This window comes from Dermacentor albipictus, chromosome 6 (assembly GCF_038994185.2).
Source record: "Dermacentor albipictus isolate Rhodes 1998 colony chromosome 6, USDA_Dalb.pri_finalv2, whole genome shotgun sequence".
Lineage (NCBI taxonomy): Eukaryota > Metazoa > Arthropoda > Arachnida > Ixodida > Ixodidae > Dermacentor > Dermacentor albipictus.
Window position 1 is genome coordinate 51,018,938 of NC_091826.1, and position 19,786 is coordinate 51,038,723.

The 19,786-nt window shown below is 45.5% G+C and overlaps 1 protein-coding gene across 11 annotated transcripts in view; it reads right to left on the bottom strand.

Moving 5' to 3' along the window:
• Positions 1 to 580: 580 nt before the first annotated feature.
• Positions 581 to 19,786, bottom strand: part of LOC135911384 (glycine receptor subunit alpha-2-like) — a 348,733-nt gene continuing 329,527 nt past the window's right edge. For all 11 annotated transcript variants that reach the window (XM_070540565.1, XM_065443640.1, XM_065443636.1 and 8 more), the window contains 4 exons: positions 12,654 to 12,736; positions 9,179 to 9,313; positions 6,999 to 7,381; positions 581 to 3,657 (listed from right to left, as the gene is read on the bottom strand). In XM_070540565.1, coding sequence (XP_070396666.1) covers positions 3,490 to 3,657; positions 6,999 to 7,381; positions 9,179 to 9,313; positions 12,654 to 12,736 — 769 coding nt within the window. In that variant the 3' untranslated portion in view covers positions 581 to 3,489. The remainder of the gene's footprint in view (positions 3,658 to 6,998; positions 7,382 to 9,178; positions 9,314 to 12,653; positions 12,737 to 19,786) is intronic.

The following is a 19,786-nucleotide window of genomic DNA, read 5'->3' on the forward strand; positions in this document are numbered from 1 at the left end:
TTGTGGTATAGTCTGCAAATGAACATTCAGCCTATAATGTGACAGCCCTGCAGAACAGCTATGGTCTAAGCGCTTTGTATATAGTTTTATTTCCGATTTTGAAATGAGAATTTCCTCATTGCTCACCCCTTAATAACAAGCGTATTCAGTTCTCAATCACTGCTTCCTTCTATTCAGAAACATATTTTATTGTCTGGCAGCACTAAGAAGCTACATTATAGAAATTAATTTAAAATATCTAGGGCTCGAGTCATAAACAAATGAATACTGCATATGTATCCTCCTAAATACACTAGTAACGAGATGTGCTTTTACGAGCGGCATCGGGGATACTGTTGCTTGAACTTTCAACCATTGGTGCCAAAAGAACACAGAGGTGAAGTTTGTGAACCGTAATCAACAATATTCACACATTTGCTTGGCCACGACTCCTCTGACTCGTGCAGATAACAATAAGTCTGAGAACATTTCACCACTTACTTTTCTTTAGAAAAGCATGCACCAAACCTTGTTTCCTACTCTCAAGTTTGCTGGCATTCTCCTAGCATAACCATGTACCAACTAGCCCAACAAGCCACTCTCATGAGCTTGTTTCTTACCATATAAGGTGTAATATTCATGCATGGTAGGTGCTTGCTGAAGGAAGAGCGACACACTCAGAAGAATATCGAGTCATTCACCACTTCATGCAGTTAACATTTCAGCGCCAAATCTCAGGACGTACTTTAGACGATTCCTTTATCGCGTATATCTCTCCTCGACATCCTGAGTAGCACTAGAGCAATCCTATCCCTGGGACTACGAGTTCATATCTTGCTCACACCCTAGTAATTCCGAATACTGTCACGACACACCTTCAGAGCCAGCCTCGACGATGCGCAAGCATTGTGAGGCATTTTCGAGACGAATCCGCCCCTTCCTTTCTAGCAGCATGACACATCTCAGCTGTCTTCACCGTCGCCAAGCTGATGTGATAGACTATGCCTCCGCTTTGTCAGACCCAATTAACTTTCGTATCTTAGGTAGAGTCACCACTGCTCTAACAAAGACAAGCTGACTAGAGCGCGATAGTTGAACGCCTCATTCGGTGTTGTAGTCAGTGCCACCGCGTGTAAAAACCTGCGCACTAGCTCTCCACGCACGGCAGACTTGCTCACTGTGGCATCGGGTGTGACATCACCGTCAAGGCGAATGAGCTCCTACGAGAGTAACGGAGTACTCCTTGATTCACTGAAACGCCGACATGGCTTGATGACTCGTTACTGCTTATCACAGTAGACCGGATTGAAGTTTAGCCACGCCAACACTTCTATATATCATCATCGTTTACACTCGTAGTTATTCCCACATGAGAAATACTCAGCAACATCATTAATTTAGTCGTCATTCAGGATATTAAAACAAAATAGTTCAACACGTGCTCAGAGGCGTGAACACGCAAAAGCCACGAGGGCGTGTGACGAAGTACATTTTCTTGCTCCAAAGAACTGGGCAGAATTTCTATAGACTAACTACTCGTGAAATGTCATAATGTACGTGCTCCTGATTTCTGTATCACCGACTTCATAAAGAAAAACTACAGAAACGAGAGAGCGTGTTTCTGTCCGTGCTTCAGTGCTGTTTCTGAGGAAGGCCCCCTAAAGGCCACCAAAAAGCCATCGCAAAGTATCTTTAAATGTGTATGTCAACATGCAGCCACTTTCCTGACCACTTTAGCACATCCAGCGTATGAATTCTCTCCCTAGTTATCAGTTTCTCGGCGTCATCTCTATACATAGGGCAACAAAACCCGAAGTCTAGGCAAGCTGACTTCTGTATCGGGCCAGCGGAAGATGTGTGATGTTCGACACAAGTGTTTTGAAGGTCAACCGAGCATCTAGAATAAGGATGCACGCTGTTGGTCGTTAGCATTTCAAAATGAATCGAAAAGTGCCATATTGACAGCCTATAAGCTAAAAGAAATGCAATTTGAAAGCGCTCTATCCCTGACTGTGGCACAGTTGGAGAAAGAAACAGCCGTCTGGTCATGAAGAATAAATATTGATTTTACTGTAAAATTTAAATTTTATCAAGGAGGAATTTTCTTTTGACGAGCCTTAACTGCAAATCTTGTCGACATTTGCTGCAGCGATGCGTACAGCAATAAAACACCTGATGGTCAAGCGAAGCAGCGATGTTCCGTTGTCGCTGTAATGCAGGAACTTGCAAAGCAAGCAGAATGAGTGAGCACAACCTGAGTAATTATTCTTACGGCAACACGCAAACGTTGAGGTAGAAAGAAGAGCGCCAGAGATTGGTGCACTTCTCATGTAAACAAATATGTGGAGGGAAATGTGCGCGGAAATGGGGACCCAGTAGACCCACAAAAGCTGAAGTAAAGGGAAAGTTCGTACCCACGTTAATAACAACGGTAGCTGGCGCCATTCCAGCTTGCACGGCGGACATCAAATGCCGCCTGGGTCCTCATACGTAGCCCAACCAGCGTTTTAGTTTACATGAGTCTGCTGCACTTGTTTTAAGTTAAATGACACTGCATTGGATTCTTAGCAGCACGAATAATATTCACACACCGTTAACAGGTCAGCCAGAGCGCGCAGTTAACTATGCGTTAGAGGACGAAGGACATGTTCACATTGTTGCACTTTCACAAAAACACTACATTACGTAAGACACACAGCTCGAGACGAACACGAAGGACAGAAAACGCTGAAATAAATAAAAAATATTCGTCTCCTTCGATGAGGTTTGGCTCTGGGGAGTCATCTAATGATGAGCCGAGAAGAATGCGTGCACATGTTGTTTAAAAGGGGAGATGTTTCTTAATGGTATTACTGTTGGGAGCGAAGGTTATTTATGCTGCTCCGAGAGCTGAGGCTCAAGTTGTGCACTTATTCGACGTCTCACAACAAAACACTTTGCTCTACAAGGTAAGTTCCACTTATACAGTGCTGAAAACTGTATCGCTGACATTACTGTAAGCCGCAAATAGCAAGGCGTGTGTAACAGAACATACCGGCACATTTTCACAGCGGTCGCAGAAGAGATGTAAGCAAAGCTGGCCGTCGAAGAGCTTCTTTCCTCAATGACGAATCCAAAGAATGACATGTCTTCTCGTTCACCGAAAAATCCCATCACCGAGCCGTCCACGAGCACCATGAACAAAGTTTCTCAGTCAGGGAGGCACGCGTATTTAACACTTTCACATCAGCATAAGGCGATTACCGCATTCATTTTGCTATGTACAATTTGCGGGAAAATATCGAGAACAGGATGGCGAAATACGCTCTGTTGCTGTGGCTGAAAACAGCTACGAACAGGCATACAGATATCTCGTGGCAATCTCCTACGAGTGGTTCCGCGGTTTCATCCGTTATTTCAGCGCGGTCCAACGGCACCGGGATCTGCCCGGATGTGATCGGTTGGTGTCAAGAGATGGATGCCATTGTGAAGCGGCGCGACCACGACGACTCTGTGGCTGGAGCGCGCTCCTCAGGAGTCGATGTACAGGGACCAATAGACGCAGTTCAGCAGGACGAACGATGTCGGGAACACGATGCGACTTATCTTGTCGACAAGCATTGCCCTCTGCCGGCACTCTCCGGCGATTGTTTCGGGCGGCTTCGGAACTTTGGTTCCGTTGGGCAGAGCGTTGTTCTCCTGCAAATGAGAATGCATTCAGTTGTATCGTTTGTAGACCGTAGTGGTGCGTAGTGTTATTCTTCGCTTCGTAACTCTTGCATCATTAACGCTGAATTGAATTGTTCTGAGGCCACACCAAATGTAGCAATGTCCCACGCGCTCGTTATATCATACTACCATTGGCTGGCTGACTAAAGGTATTATTGCTTGACAGGGCTTCACGTTTCAATTGTACACGAAAGAGAAAAAGTACGAGGAATGAACCAAGACGGCCTTGAGATAAATTCCCATCACCTCGAATTACTTAAAGGGAAACTGAAACGATTTTGACGATTTTGTACAAACGTACAGAGTCATTAGAATAATCATTAATTTAGAATAATCATTAGCGTAATCATTAATTGACGCATATAAGTGCTCCGCGTAAAGCGTTTAGTTTATTACAAGGTTTTAGAAATGTACATCGCTGCCCATCGTAGCACACTGCTCGGCGGAATTTTCAGCCGCCCTTACCCCTATGGCGTAAATCACCCAATTGACATCAGAAAGGCCAACTATCTGATTGGCTTTCCAGGGTGCGTCATCGATAACTTTTCGACCTTTATGGTGAACAAATGATGTTCGTAATAGTTAGAATGTTAGTTAATTTGTTTCTATGAAGAGAAAGTAACAGAAAGACAATGCACAAGAACAATTTCTCACTGCACTCAAGCACTTCCGGCACACAGCAAGCGTCACCTGCTTGTGTTAAAACACGCTCCATTTCGACGAGAGCTCCATGGTCAGAGTCGGTCTCAGACTTTTCGGGAGCCCTATTATTCGACATTGCTGCATTGTGGACTGCAAAGTAGCGACTGAAAATATGTCAAGCTGCGACATCATGTCCCTCTGCAAGGCAGCAGACGAGCGGAGTGGCTGCAGCGCATCTGACTATAGCTATCCGATCGGTGCAAGAATTTGCGCGTTGACGGCCGTCAATTTACACCAGAAGATTACTAACACCATAGCGTTTCGCGAGTCTGGTATTAGGGCAAACGCAAGCGCAAGGGAACAGGGCCTGGCCGTTTGACCGGGTCGTTCACGGGATGAACAGAAGCGTAAATATGAATGGTCTGCACAGTGCAGCCACCTGGTGGCACAGAGTTCAACCACACACAGTAACAGCAACGAAATGTATTCTTCGCTGCTGCTGGTGTAAATTTTTCGCAAGAGTGTAGTCGTTAACACGTTGTTTTTGTATATGTTTAAGGTGTTTTAAACTTGGTTTGAGCGAATAGCTCTTTGTTTGACTGGTTAAGTTCTGCGCCAACGGTTGGCTGGACCGCGTAGACCGACGTCTCCGCTAAAGTTCCTTTATCAGCTTGAGTTTATGTCTCCACCGTTCTGTCGAAATTCCCAGCTCGCCTGTGGTTACCGGAATACCAGACTCGCTCGGCGCTGCGACATAATGCTCGCAGCGCACGCTGCTTCGATAGCTCTCGGTTGGGGTCGACTGCCAAGCAGCTGCCGGAGAGGTTGGAGATGCTTCGCGCGCTCGCTCCTTGAGAACCGGAAGTAGACGACACGACGTGCCATCATGACGCAGAACCAGTGAAGGCGGAGCTTAGCCCAGATCACTCGGCGAACGAGTTGAGGAGAAAATGCGTGACTATGGAGGAGGGTAACTTGTAATTGTCCGTAGCTCTCTTAATACGACACGTTGCACACAAACTGTGGTGCGAATGATTAACTTTAGCTGTATCTTAAGCGCCTACAAAATTTGTCCGAACCATTTCAGGGCCCCTTTAAAAGTTGCTGAAATATTATTAGAATTTTGTTGCATGATGTGAGCTTCCAGTAATACTACTCGCGTTCTTGCAAACGTGCGCTGAAAGCCACGGAAAATCGAAGAAAAAAAATCGCAAAGCACGCCAAAAAAACATCCCGCTCCGTAGTTTCAGGAAATTTACGCAGTGATGTACCAAGAATAAAATGGTGAAAATCAGCAGCAAAAAAGTAAAAGTGGACGTGATACGTGGCAAGAAGTCTAATGCGTAGAATAATGCGAGAAAAAGACAACAATGTAAGCGTGTCATTATAATAACATCGCGTAGCGGAATTAAGCAAGGCAATAACAAAATCATCATTGTATGGGTGTCACATCGTGACACTCAAACATGATCGAGTCTAATCGAGATGGACTGTAATTCAAAGTGTTTGTGTGACACCTGCATAAGAACTAAAGCCATGAAAGAACCGTAGCCTTTAAAGATACGAGAAAATAAAAGCAAGCGTACACGTTCTCTCCAAGGGCTACTGCCTTGGCCCTCGTATAAGATGTTGCACAGTAGTATATATATATATATATATATATATATATATATATATATATATATATATATATATATATATATATATATATAAACGAGAAGAGAGGGGGTTAACCGAGGGTCCCGATATTTATTAGTCATATAATGAGAAGCCAACAAACACTGACACCAAGTACAACATAGGGGAAATTGCATGTGCTTAATAAATGAAATAAAGTAATGATAAATCAATGGAAATTAAAGTGGATGAAAAAACAACTTGCCGCAGGTGGGAAACGAACCCACAGCCTTCACATGTCGCGTGCGATGCTCTACCAACTGAGCTACCGCGGCGGCGTTTCCCCGTCCACTTTCTTGGGTATTTATGTGTACTAGTAGAACCCTGGTAGTGTTAGCCAGCGCCCCCACTCACAGACCTTGGCGGCGGACGTGGAACGTCTTTTTTGCCGCAGGCGTCACGAGAACGTGATCTTTTAGGGTGAAGGCAACTGGTCAATAAACCCACATATGCTACCTGAAGACGTCAATGTTGCCGGATTCGAGACCCTCGTTAAATTATAAACGAGAAGAAAGGGGGTTAACCGAGGGACCCGATATTTATTAGTCATATAATGAGAAGCCAACAAACACTGACACCAAGTACAACATAGGGGAAATTGCATGTGCTTAATAAATGAAATAAAGTAATAATAACTCAATGGAAATTAAAGTATATAATATATAATATATGTATATATATATATATATATATATATATATATATATATATATGTATATATACAGTTTCTTCATACACCAAAGCTAACAATACAAGACTGAGATTTAAAGAGATAAAACCATGCGAACAAAGCCATCGACAGTGGCCGATCAAGGAATCTGTTGCTGGAGCCACGTGCTGGCTAAGAAATTTGCCGTTGTCACGGCGACAACTGAAACGCAGTTTAGCAAAGTCATTTGCTTGCCCAACGAAGACACCCCCGCTGAAACGTTTGCGCCGACTCTAGTCGTCGGGCATTTTGCTCTCTTACATCTATTGCTCGTGACACTCACCGACATTCGCGGGGAGATGACGACGTTCCGGATGCTCCTGCGACGCGCCCCTTCGTCACCCTCCGTCTCGCCCATCAGGATGTTGACGAGCGCGTACTCCATGAGCGAGGCGAACACGAACACTGTACAGGACGACATGAAGATGTCGATGGCCTTGATGTAGGACACCGGCGGAAGGGACTTCTGCGACTGGGCGTGCTGCGTGGACAGCGTGAGCAGGCTGGTGACACACAGGGTGACCCTGGCCGGCACAGCCTCGGGCTTGATCCAGAAGGAGATCCACGACATGATGACAATGAGGCAGGTCGGAATGTACGTGTGGAACATGTAGTAACCCAGCCGCCGCTTGAGCGTGAACACTAACTGGATGCAGGTGAAGTTGCCTGTGCGAAGCGGAGAGGAGGGCCGTAAGAGGAGGTCGATGCAATGCAAGCATTGTATTTTGATGTGAACGTGGCAACCCTCTAACACGTACCGCCGGACGAGTAATGAAAGGATCAGTAAGTGGACAATGCAAAGTATGTTTTCTTTACTTTGTTCTAGTATTTCACATCAACTAATCAACACTAGTGATCATTCCTTCACGCTTTAAAGAGCAGCTCTGGCGTTTTTTTTTAACCATATTAGGCTATGGTCAGTTTCGAATGGCCATGACAGTCCTGGCACCGGTAGGGTGGTTCAGCTTGCTTAGAAACTAATCAATAATTTCAAATGACCAATAAAGGAGATACCAAAAGCAAAACGGGTAGCTGCTTCGTGTGACGTCACAATGAGTCGATAACGTCAGATCCTACACTACCCTAATATAAACATGCAGAACGCGAGCTAAACACGCAGTACACATGGTGCTAACACCATAGAAGCGAAGCTGATGATGTCTGCTGACAACACAGGGAGCTTTTGCGGATTTTCCGAACTAGACAGCGGCGATTTCAGCGACCATTTCAGCGACAGCGGCGGTGTAGTCTCTGACGTCACACACACTGGGTGGCCAGTAAAAAGCCATGAGTCGGGAAGGCAACCAATGTTTAAAATTCATTTTCACGAAAACTAAATGACTTACAGCCTTAGTGTTTGGCACAGATAACCAGGATGAAAAAGAGAACATATGTTAAAAATTTTGTTAAGATCAGTGGACATAGAGATATCGTCGGAGTTGCCCTTTAACTGGCAGTTCAACAATATTGTTGAGCATACAAAAAATGTCTGAACACACTATAAAAAACCAAATAATAAATTTACCTTAATTTATGTACCTTCTCAACAGTGATAGTAACAAAAATTTTGACCGTGAGCAGCAGCAGAGATTTCGGTGACAAAACTCGAAGACCACATCGCTATTATTTTAGCGGATGTGGTGGTCCTAATATCGCGAATGTGATTATTTTTTTATTTTGTTCAAAAAAGCTGTTAGCTGTTAGTTTTTTCTCTATTGAAGTGCACCTCAAGAAAACACATTTACCTTGTCAAAGCAAGTATCAAACGTAAGTTTTGGACCATACATTTGCGTCTAACCAGCTTGTCAACAATATTTTCGACCCGCTGTATCTCACTAAGCTTTCAGAGAAACCCTTTCATATTTCATTTGATATGTAATATGAACAATATCAAGAAATAAAACAATAAATCGGTCAAGGTCAGGTGCTTCCTGTCGTTCCAGTTAAAGGGTTAACATCAGTCATTCGCGAATGATACGAATTATTATTTTTTTGGGCGTCAGTTACCCCATTCTAACAGTGATCCTTCGGAAGGTTATATTCACTGCTTCATCTATCGTACACTTCAACTTCAGATATCGTAGAGAACTTGCGTTAAAAAACCATGCAGTCCTGCGATAAACGCTTTGATATATGCAGGTTTATTCATCTTGTAGAAAAATATGTTTTTTTTTAAGAACCAGTAGAACCTGATTTGTTCTCAACGTGTGTGCAAAATTGCTGGATCTCTTTACTCTTTAAGCCCGAGATGTTTGGAAGGCATAAAGCAAAAACATAACCTCTAACTGTAAGCATTGACAACAAAAACAACTGAATAAATAATCGGTTTCGTTTTACCATCCAAGGATAAATCGATGCATTAGCCCAAATTAAAAAGAAAGATGCAGCATGAGCGGCCGCCTCTGGACAACCCGCCAAAACCTCAGCGGATTAGCGACGTTTAAAAAAAGAATAAGAGCATACCGGTCGAGTACAGCTGCGTGCAGTCGCCCATTGTTGTCGAGACCAAGTTATGCTGTGGCAGCTCGATGGATTCGTCCACAACGAGGGGCACTTCGTCCTCCCATGCAAACACCAGGTCGTCGGTCGTGTACGAGACTGCGAAGTGTTGGTCAGCGAGCAAAAAGAATAAGCCTCGCAGTTTGAATCAGGCCGCGACATGAATGACTCCACTGCACTTAGCACCTTCTTCTGCTTTCTATTCCGCACATAAAGTGCGCTACTCATAGGACAGCGGCCGCGACATAAATCGTTACCGCTCTATATACATTTACCGCTCACAATACCGGCTGTCGCTGATGACGTGTACGCAGGGGTTTCGATGCGAAGCTCAACGCAAGTGTATCTCAACGGAAGTGTAATGGAAGGCCGTATGTCAATATACTATAATGACTGGACAATAAAAAAAAACAAGATTTAACTATCGTTTTGTCCTACCGGCACTTATGTATTTTTGTTCGTCGTCCTTTTATCGGCTCTAAATGCGTGATTAATTTTTCGCGAGCACGTTTTTTAAACACTCATGGGGTATTGTCGTTCTTAGTATGACCAATGGATCAAATGCTCTTGACAGATAAAACAACTTGCAGAGGCTGATTCTTTTCGACAGGATGAAGCTCGCTGAAGTAAGCGCTCCTATGTCAAACCTATTTGCTCTATATACTTCTAGACTACTGGTAGCCTTTTGAAGAAAACTGTCAACTGGAGTGGGAGACATAACTGAGCAAGGAAATAAAGCACCTTTGACACAGTGATCTTAAAACATACTTTCCGATGCGAAGAGCCCCATAGGACCATACGACATCGAAGATGATACAAAAATGTAGCAGATAAATGTACACAACCTGAGCTCATTAAAGCGCATAATTGTGGCAAGAATAATCTATTATTAAACTGCAAATCAACATAGGAGAAAAGTAGGTAAAAATCTGGGAAGTAAATACGCGTATAGCGGTATTAGTATGATGGCACATGAGTTTTACGTCAAGTTGCAAAAGATCAGGTACAGGTACCATGCAGTAACACAATCATGGGTGCTGTGTTCGTTAAAGCTGTAGATGTGTTCGTCTCGACCCTTATTTAACTCTGGCGACGTTGTGAAAGTAGATCAATAATGTACGGCTGAATTTCCAGCATGTGAATTGCATCGATAAACTCGGATCAGTATATATTCGATGGCCACGGCATGGACAATCACAGGTACTGCACCCCCATAACAATTATCTACAGTGTAGGGACTAATGGCTTAACACGCACGCTTAACACAGGCCGCTGATAAAAGATATCCTAATGTTACGCTCGTATTTTAAAACGTTTCTCTACTCAATAGTTGACCTCGACTCAGAAATGTAGATGGCATCATCACCTCGCAATTGAAGTGATCCCTGCACTTCATTGACATCCCATTGCGATTACTGGGCAACTTTAAACACTCCTTAGGCGCTCCAATAGTGCAGTGTAGCTAACAAGAACTATACTTCTGGTCAACCTCCTTATATTAACTAGCATTAATTTCCTGCCACTCTCCCTCCCCGTTAGAAAATGCTCTGACCCAGTGCTATCAGCGTCGGTACGTAAGCACTGGAGTGAAGGCGTATTTGTTTATTACATTAAATGGATGCAAGGAGATGTTGCCACCTCGTAATGGCGCCGGTTACTAATCTGCTTTGACGTGCAAAAGAAATAGAAACGCCCCGAGAAGGCGAAAGCCCTAGCGATGCAGAAAGCACTCAAGAACGCGAATAGTCGCGCCAATAGTTCACCCGTCGTAAAAGTAGAGCCACAATTTCACAATCCCAGTTCGCAAGCCGCAACGCAAGCCCAAAGCAGTGCCTGTGAAAGAAGGTAAAAAAAGAAGGTGAAGAAAAGGAAATACACAGACTGCCGCCGCACGCTATACACACAAATATAAGAACTCACAATAAACGCTGAACCTACAAGAACACATCGATGTGTATAATTACGGACTCAGCGGAGCCTCAGATGTATAGCAAACATAAATCCACATGTCTGAATAAGTGTCCATAAATGTCATAAGAAGTCCAACGCCTGCCAAATTATTTTCGACCTCTTTCGTTTCTTAGAAAAACGACAGAGGTCTTCTAAGACTTTCAAAGTCCCAAGACTTCTAAGATTCCTTCTAAGACTGTCGTTTCTTAGAGAAACTCTGCAAACGCATGCGTTGCCAGCCTGATGTTTCTGTTGGCACCGCACCCGAAAGTTCTTTTGTTTGTCTACAACAGCAGTCTCTCATCAGGGATCTGCAATTTTCTTGATAGCATTTCACGGCAGCCTGAACGTTCGCCTACAGTTTAACATCGGGCGCTTCACAGGAAGAAATTGTGTTACTCAACCAACGTCTTCTAGTGTAGGAACCACCACTTTCGAGGCACGCTATCTTTTCGAATCGAGAGGCGCCGCTCCATTTTACTTCTTGATAGGGCTAGTGTGTATGCTTCCCATACTGCAACTCTACTGTAAATGAAATCAGAGTGTATTTTCGAGCCAATCGTTGTATGTGATCGCCAGGGTTTAGCCTCGCTTCACGAGTAGGCGCAATTTCGGATTCCGCATTTCCAGGTTGGGTTCGCGAGCGAATGCAGCATATGCATTTGACAGCCACTTGTACGAAGACCTTCCTGCCGAAAAAAAAATTCATCTACTTCTATTACTTGTCCAATTATCGAATGGCAACTACATTCCAGTATACTGGGTATGATCTGTCGGCGTTTACCTGTAATCCACCAATGCTCCCTTGCCAAATCCTCATTCATTTTGCGTGGGCTTACTTGGAGGCCAAACCTCTGCAACCGTCGTCCTTCTGCAACTAGGACTAATTGAGAAAGCCCAGCTAATGGAGCTCTGAAACCAGAGATATTTCCAGTGCTTCAGAGGAGAAATAAACACCTTTGATGAATAGACAAAAGTCCTCTCCTAGAATTCTTTTCTGAACAAGAGTGCTACGTTCAGCTGGCTTGTTGAACATCAACTTACTAGACAAAAGAGCACAGGCAACAGCACCACGGTAAGACGATGCCACGGGCGCTTTTGTTTTCTTTCTTCATCTATTAGGTGTGCTTTCTTTTTTTGCTGGAGCCTTGGAAATATCTCGCATGGGAAAGGGCTAAGACGGCCACCTACCGGTCTCCCACCATAAGCTCAAGGCGTACCTGTTTCAAACCAATGGTACAGCAAATTCGCAAAGCGCGAGCACACGCACCTAGTATGCCACGACAAGCTAGCCTAAGGAAACCTATGAAAGACATCGGGTATGCGGCGCTAGCGTGCTCCGAAATGTGCCACAGTGGAAATCTTTAACAATGCTCACATGTCGTGTAACACTGCCGCTGACCATTGTATAGCTGAACAGCTCGGCATTTCTTGACACTTAGTCGGTTGAGTAAAACATATCGCGCTATGCTGTCAAACGTATACTTACTGCTCTCAATCTTCATCGTACATATCTGGGTGTCGTGAGGGTAGGTCTCGAACTTCATTGCGCATGACAGCAACAGGGTCAACCTGCGCAAGGCAAAGAGGTCTTTGTTCATAATGAAAAGGGCACGCGGGGTGTTTCGCAATTCAAAAGAAAAAAGAATAAATAGGATCGGCCGAAGTGAAATTGAGTTCACTTGTAGAATGCTGTGATGTTAGCGCGATATTTTATGAAGTGATCGTGCCGTCGTGGAGGAACACATGAAAGACGACATCTTAGCGTCATAAGAGGGTGATGAACATCAGGAATAAACGCAGCGAAAACTCGGGGATCGGAAAGCACAACACTTTTTTGTTCCCAAGTGACGTTTGCCATTGGCCGAGCCGTTAACATCAGGATTGGCTCGAATTCGCTCTTCTAGCGTAAGGATTATTTTGTAAGTGTGTTTCCGGGAATACGGGCGCAGGCATGTTTTCTTCAACTGAGGGATATCTATGTGTATTACGATTCGCTAAACGCCTTTATGAGCAATAGGAAAAAGAGAGTCGAGGATGGGGGGGGGGGGTGAGGGAAGGATGTTTTGTACTACAAAAGCCACGCGTAGTGCCCATGCACCAAATTTCATGATGATGAAAAGAAAAAAAAAACTATAAACGAGACCAAACAAGTCACAAGAAGATACTAATGCAACTAATTCTCATATCACGTAGCTTAGGGTATAGCGAGACAAAAACAAATGTGGAGAAAAAAAAATGCATTGGAAACGAAGGATACAGTTACGATGAGTTACGCAAGCAGTTTAGCTCAGTAAGCAGTTCTGGACTGACATGTCAAGTAAATGTGGCGGAGCTTCTGGTGGTGTCTTACATATGTATTACTACGCTTTAAGATGTAATATCGGGAAAATAACCAAAAGGGAAGTCAGGGCTAGAACTCTTTGACATATAATTAAGGGTCTAGAGTAGAAGAAGCCTGATGCAACAAGGCTAAGTGCTGGAGAGTTGGTACATTTTCAACTAAGCCAAAACCATCCAAAGAAACACATACAGAAGAACGAAATGTTTCAAGAAAGAGGACCTGGAGCGCATGTGTTGCGAAGATCTTAAAAGAAGTGCTCACTCTTCTGACGCAAATGTATCATTAGGAAAGCACATGTTTTGTTCCGCGACGAAGTGAGACAAATCAATAGTTAGTCCAGTAGGAGCTCATTTGCGTCTTTCTTGAGTTCTTTTGAGTTTTAACTGAAGTGTATTTTACCGCAACGATGCACGCCAACATTGTACATGACTGAAAAGAGTAGCGGGAAAAAAGCTGAATTACAGTAGGCAGCAAACGTGATGATAGACTACGGATATGTATTGGGACATGGAAAGACTACTAGGCTAATTTTGTTGTGCGGATGGAAAAAAATGAGAGTGATAGCTGTGTGTTCCTTTTTTATTTTTAGATGTACTGCCTGTACCCAACACGCCTTCGTGACTTGACTCCGAATCTCCGGTTTAGGAGAGTTTGCACAAACATGCAGCTCGAACATAACAGGCGCAAAGCATCAGACCTTCCTAAATGTTTGGGTAATGTTGAGCTCCACGCTGCTGGCCTAGGTTAATATTGACTCAGTCACAGTGATAGGTGACCGCGTTCGCAATAATTTTTCGGAAACGTTTCAAACGTGCGCGTATCGGGGTTGTGGAGCTTGACTGGCAGTGGAAATTGCGGTACGGTGTGGATCAGTGGGGAAAGGCCTTGCGTAAACAATTCAAGTTCTTAGCAACCGTTATGTGGTTTGCCGACGCAGTGTGCTCGTTGTATTAGCAGGCACAAAATAATGGCAGACAATGAAACGCAGATGAAGAGGAAATTTTATTAAACTTTTGTAGCTCTAAACAAGCATGTCATACACAAGAAACTTCTTTGTGCGCCACTGGGAATACTCTTGCTTACGGCGTTCATTCGATGTGCAGCAGTGCGAGCGTCGCCCCCAAAGTAGGCGAAGAAAAAGGCGTGCTCACGTGCACGTAGCACGAGAACAGAACGCGCTAGCACTCTTGACCTGAGCGGCCGCGGGGTCGGTCGTTCTTGAGTTTCTCCTGCACCGTGGCTGGTTGCCGGAATAAACCGTGGCTACGGTGACTTCGTCTTCGCGCTGCCTCCCACAAATTGGTGACACAGAATGACACAGCCCAGCCATGCCAGCATCAGCGCATCGACTCTCCCAAGCCAAGTAGTGGCGTGGCTTCGGGTGGTTCCGGCAGACGTCCTGTGATTCTAGGCTGCCCGGCAAAACCGCATCGACATGCCGGACATCTGGTTCATCCAGCTGGACAGTCAGTTCCTTCTCAACAAGGTTCCAGGCTCCGGCAGCGTTCCAGGCTCCGGCTGTCAACCCCCGGCCCCGACTTTTACGAGCCCTTGTGGGAAGCCGTCCTTGCTCACTATAATCGCGCACAACATTCTGTGGCAATGAAAGGAAAGCGCGGCTGCTGCACATGTGTTACGGCGCCAGGTAGTCCGGCAACGTTGACGGTGCTTTTAGTTGCTCGAACAGACGCTCAATCGATGCAACTTCCACGTGCAACGGTTTCGCGCTTGCGCAGACGCGGAAGGGCAAAGCCGCAAAATAATCAAACTTTTCGACTAGAAGGTGTGTTCTATCTTATCTAACCGTTTCTAATAAGGTGTTTATGTTTTTTCTTCCCCATCTTGAACTAACGCGGAGGAAAACATGGGACTCTTTTCAGAAGCGCTCTCACTTGTGCACGCTTTGCATCAGTAGCTTTCCCTTCACTGCCACAAAATGTTGTCCGCAAGTATAGGTCACTTCGAGCACTGAAGGTATAGGTCACTTCGAGCACTGAAGTCTCCTCCAGCTGGCGCTCAGTCACAACCACTCTCGCCACGTGAACCATTGCGCCATTCCGCGTCTTATCATCCCCCATCGCCTGCGTCCATCCGTCCCGATTCAGCCCCCGCCGGCCCCGGCAACCGACCTCTACTCGGTTCGTTAGCCTCCTCCTCAGCTTAAAGGCAGTTGCGCGACGGCACTTCCCGAGCAATTCACTGGGCCAAACGTAAGAACCTTTGGCTATTCTACGGCCCACCACTTTCCTTCCTTGGACGCTTTGCAAGCTGTCCGCTTTCCGTTCGGAGCCACCTCACTCATGGCCGATACACAGGCTCTCCCACCGGCTCCACTATACGCAAATTTCACTCTCGCAGGCACAGCGACGCCACAAGCACAAGCTTAAAATTAAATTATGGATTTTGCCTGCCAAAACCACTTTCTGATTATGAGGCACGCCGTAGGGGAGGACTCCGGAAATATCGACCACCTGGGGTTCTTTAACGAGCGCTTAAATCTAAGTACACGAGTGTTTTCTCATTTCGCCCCCGTCGAAACGCGGCCGTCATGGGCGGGATTCGATCCCGCGACCTCGTGCTCAGCAGCCCAACACCATAGCCACTGAGCAACTACGGCGGGTGAGCACAACCTTCGCGATGGCTTCAGCGACCACCGTATCCTTGATGCTATCGGGATTCGAGATTTCGCCTCAAGTGGCAGCAGGCGAGCATTTCGATGGTCTGTGCTCACACCTTGCGCGGATACATGGCCTACCGAAGTTTCGCAGGAGCAGCTCTGCCATATGGTTTCTTTAGCTCGAGAGTCACTTCTAAGTGAACAGTGTGGGCGACCAACACTTTCGCTATCTCCACTCAAGTTCCGATCTGCCAGACGGTCTACTTTTGAAGCTCCGACTTCTACAAGCCCGGGCACCTACGGGAACATGCGGTGAGTCACGATTTCACACTACGGTGTCATCGTGGCTGCGCCTCGCTCACAACCTACGCTGCCAGTGCTGCCTAGTACATCTCTCTCGGAGTGCGTGAACCCGACACTACAAACGACGAGACAGTGTGCACACTTTACTTGGATATTACCATTGTGCCTTATTTCAATCGCGCTTTGAACTATGGGGGGGGGGGGGGGGGCAAGTAGCGGCGCGACTACCACCTCCAAAGCAGGCGAAGATAATGGGCTCACGTGCGGGTAACGCGAGAACACAACACACTAGCGCGCTCAACTTGGGCGGCCACCGTGACGGTTGCTCCTGTGATCCTGCTGGACCATAGCTGGCCGCGCTAAAGAAACCGTGGCTGCGGCGACTACCCCTTCGCGCCGCCTCCCACAGATGAATGTGTCTCCATTTGCGTAATCTACAGAAAAGCAACACTACGAATAGACGCTTAATGAACAAATAAATTATATTCTGGGGCTTTTACGTGCGAAGACTACTGGCTGATTATGAGGCATGCAGCAGTGCGTGCGAGTCAAGAATAAGTTTTACCACCGGGAGTACTTAACAGGCCGCCATATCTAAGTATACACAAAGGTTTTTTTTTGGCATTTAGCTCCCATCAATATGCGATCTCCCCGGCCAGGATTGAACCAGTGACCTCACATTCAGACGTGTTATGAATAATTCTGCGCAAGTTTAACCAAAATGCACTACCGATGCTTATTTCATAGGTGTATATGCTATAAAAATCACCAAAAGGTATTTTAAACGACGAAAAGAGAAGAGGAAAGTCCCTTGGATGTCAGTGTATACTTTGATAATTCAAACAGTTTAAGTCATTTTTGATCACATGTTACGAAATTTCTTTTAGCGCCGTGAGGTCCCGGCCTGGGCGGTCCCATGCATTCTGATGACGGCGGAATGCAAGAAACGCTCCCGTACCATGCAATAGGTGCACATTAAAGAACCCCAGTTGGTTAGGAATTACCCGGAGTCTCCCACTACCGCGTGCCTCATAAACATAACGCGGTTCTGGCACGTAAAACCCCCAAATTCATTTATTTTCTTGCCTTCCTGAAAAGAAGATCTGTAATGTGTTGTTGCGAGTGAAACTTTGAACGTTACAGCGGCCACCTGAATATTCATATAACACACGTTCACCGGTTAAAAAAACAATGTCCATGCGCGGTTGAACTGGCCCGTTTCATCACTGTCCGCTCGCATGTCAACGTGGCAAAGACGTTAGTACCTGCGGATCACGAAGAGAATATGGAAGGGTTGATAATATTATATGGGGTTTTACGTGCGAAAACCACTTTCTGATTATGAGGCACGCCGTAGTGGGGGACTCCGGAAATTTTGACCACCTGGGGTTCTTTAACATGGAAGAGTTGCGGCTGCGTCTATTTGTACATATGCATTTATCTTTCATTTCGTGTTGGCTGTGATAATATGCCCGGCTTCTCGTGCCCTCCATGTGGTGAAGGCTCGAAGCACCGTTCGCATAACACTCAGTGAATGCTGGTTTGAAGAGTGTGCAAAACAAAAGAACAAAAGAAAATTACAAAAAAATGAGACCTCTTGTATATTTTCAGCTATTGTGCTCGGGCGTGTAAGCATTTGCGTGGCGAACCGGCGGCACTGCGAATTCTCGGTGCGAAAACAGAGCAATTACTGCTCCCCTGACAGGTCTCTATGGGCATTCCTCGACAACTAAATCCCCGCTGCAATGGCGCTGAGCAATATCGTGCTCGCACAACATACACCTGCCTTTCGCTTCCTCCGTCGCGACAGTAGTATGCTTGTCGGAGCGTCCCCGCACGCTTTTCAGCCGGGCGAATTCCTCAGCATTGCGAGAACGTATAAAACCAACGCACTCGCTTTCTGGAATGCCAGTCTCGCAACAATGTCCTCACTATGGTGCGCCAGAAGCAAGCCGCAGAATGCCGTCCACCATAGGTTTTCCCCGTGGAAGCAGCTATCGTGGTCGGCTAAGCCAACTAATGTTTCGCGGCTAATGTAGTGCTCACGCAGGACGAGACTTTCTAACAATGCCCCCCACCTCTCAGCGCCGCAAGAGTGCTGCCATACTGGGCCCCCATCTTTTCTACTTTTGTACAAAACTGTCTCTGCGGCAGAAAGTATTGGCGCGACTCCACGGAGCCGAAGGAGACACTAAAGCAAAAAAAAAAAAATTCTTTGTAATGTCGGCTAACAAAACCCGTCGAGTTGGTTGGTCTAGCCGAGACGATGATGGAGCAACCAAAAATCACAAAAGACAGACCGCTTGCTTCAGTCGACCTGTGAAGTGACCACAGAAGGAAAAAAAAAACTCCATCCTTTGAAGATGATAGGCCAAAGAGTGCCAAGGCAGTAGAGCACTCAATGGAATAATGGCTCATGTGACGTGGCTGTAGAGAGGTCTAAAACGGAGAGCTGTAAATTGCTTAAAATATGCAAGAAATAAAGATATGAAAATTGCTGAAGTGGGATATACTATGACTATAGTATGTGCAACCAGGTTGTGATAGCGTTACATGTATAAAAATGGACAAGTGGTTGTTGATGACGTGCAGCACAACAGCCTCAGCGGGTCCCTTGAGTACAAGGGCCCGGAGACATGCGCTATAAGAAAGGCTGACACCGCAACTATTGCCTGTCAAAAGAGGCTGTGTCACGAATTGTTGGACAGAAAACGTGAAGCCTATCAACATCCTTTAGAAAGGCTAACATATATTCCATGTCGAATAGCGGCTTTCTGCCTTGAAACTGTGCCAAGTGAAGTGGTATACGCTGCATATATGTTAAAGGCAAATGTATTTTCCTCTCGACTTGTGTTTCGCGACATTCCAGGAATACATGCTGAACACCGAGTGTCTGCTCACATTTACTACACAGTAGATGTTCGCCGCCAGTCAACAAAAAACTATGCGTAGCATAAGCGTCCTCTATTTTGAGACGACAATATTGGACATCAGTTCATCTCGACTTGGTCATTGATAGCCAGCATCCTAAAAATGGCTTAACTACGTGAAGTTTATTAAGGATTTCAGCGTCCCACTTATGCTGCCAGTAGGTGCTCAGTTATTTCCCGTAAGTATGGCTATAGGTCTTAGACCGGAACAGCTACGGATATGTTGGAAGCTTTCGTGTATAAGGAGGTAGCAATTCGATCTACCAGGACGTTACTCTCAATACCTCTGTGTCCAGGCACCCAGCATACCGTTACATGTTGGCCAGGGCAATAAATAGTACAGAGGAAAGAGAAAAGTTCGCCAATTAGTGGATTTGCAGCATGAAATCAATGTTTTCAGAACGCTTAAGGGGTCTGTGTATATAACC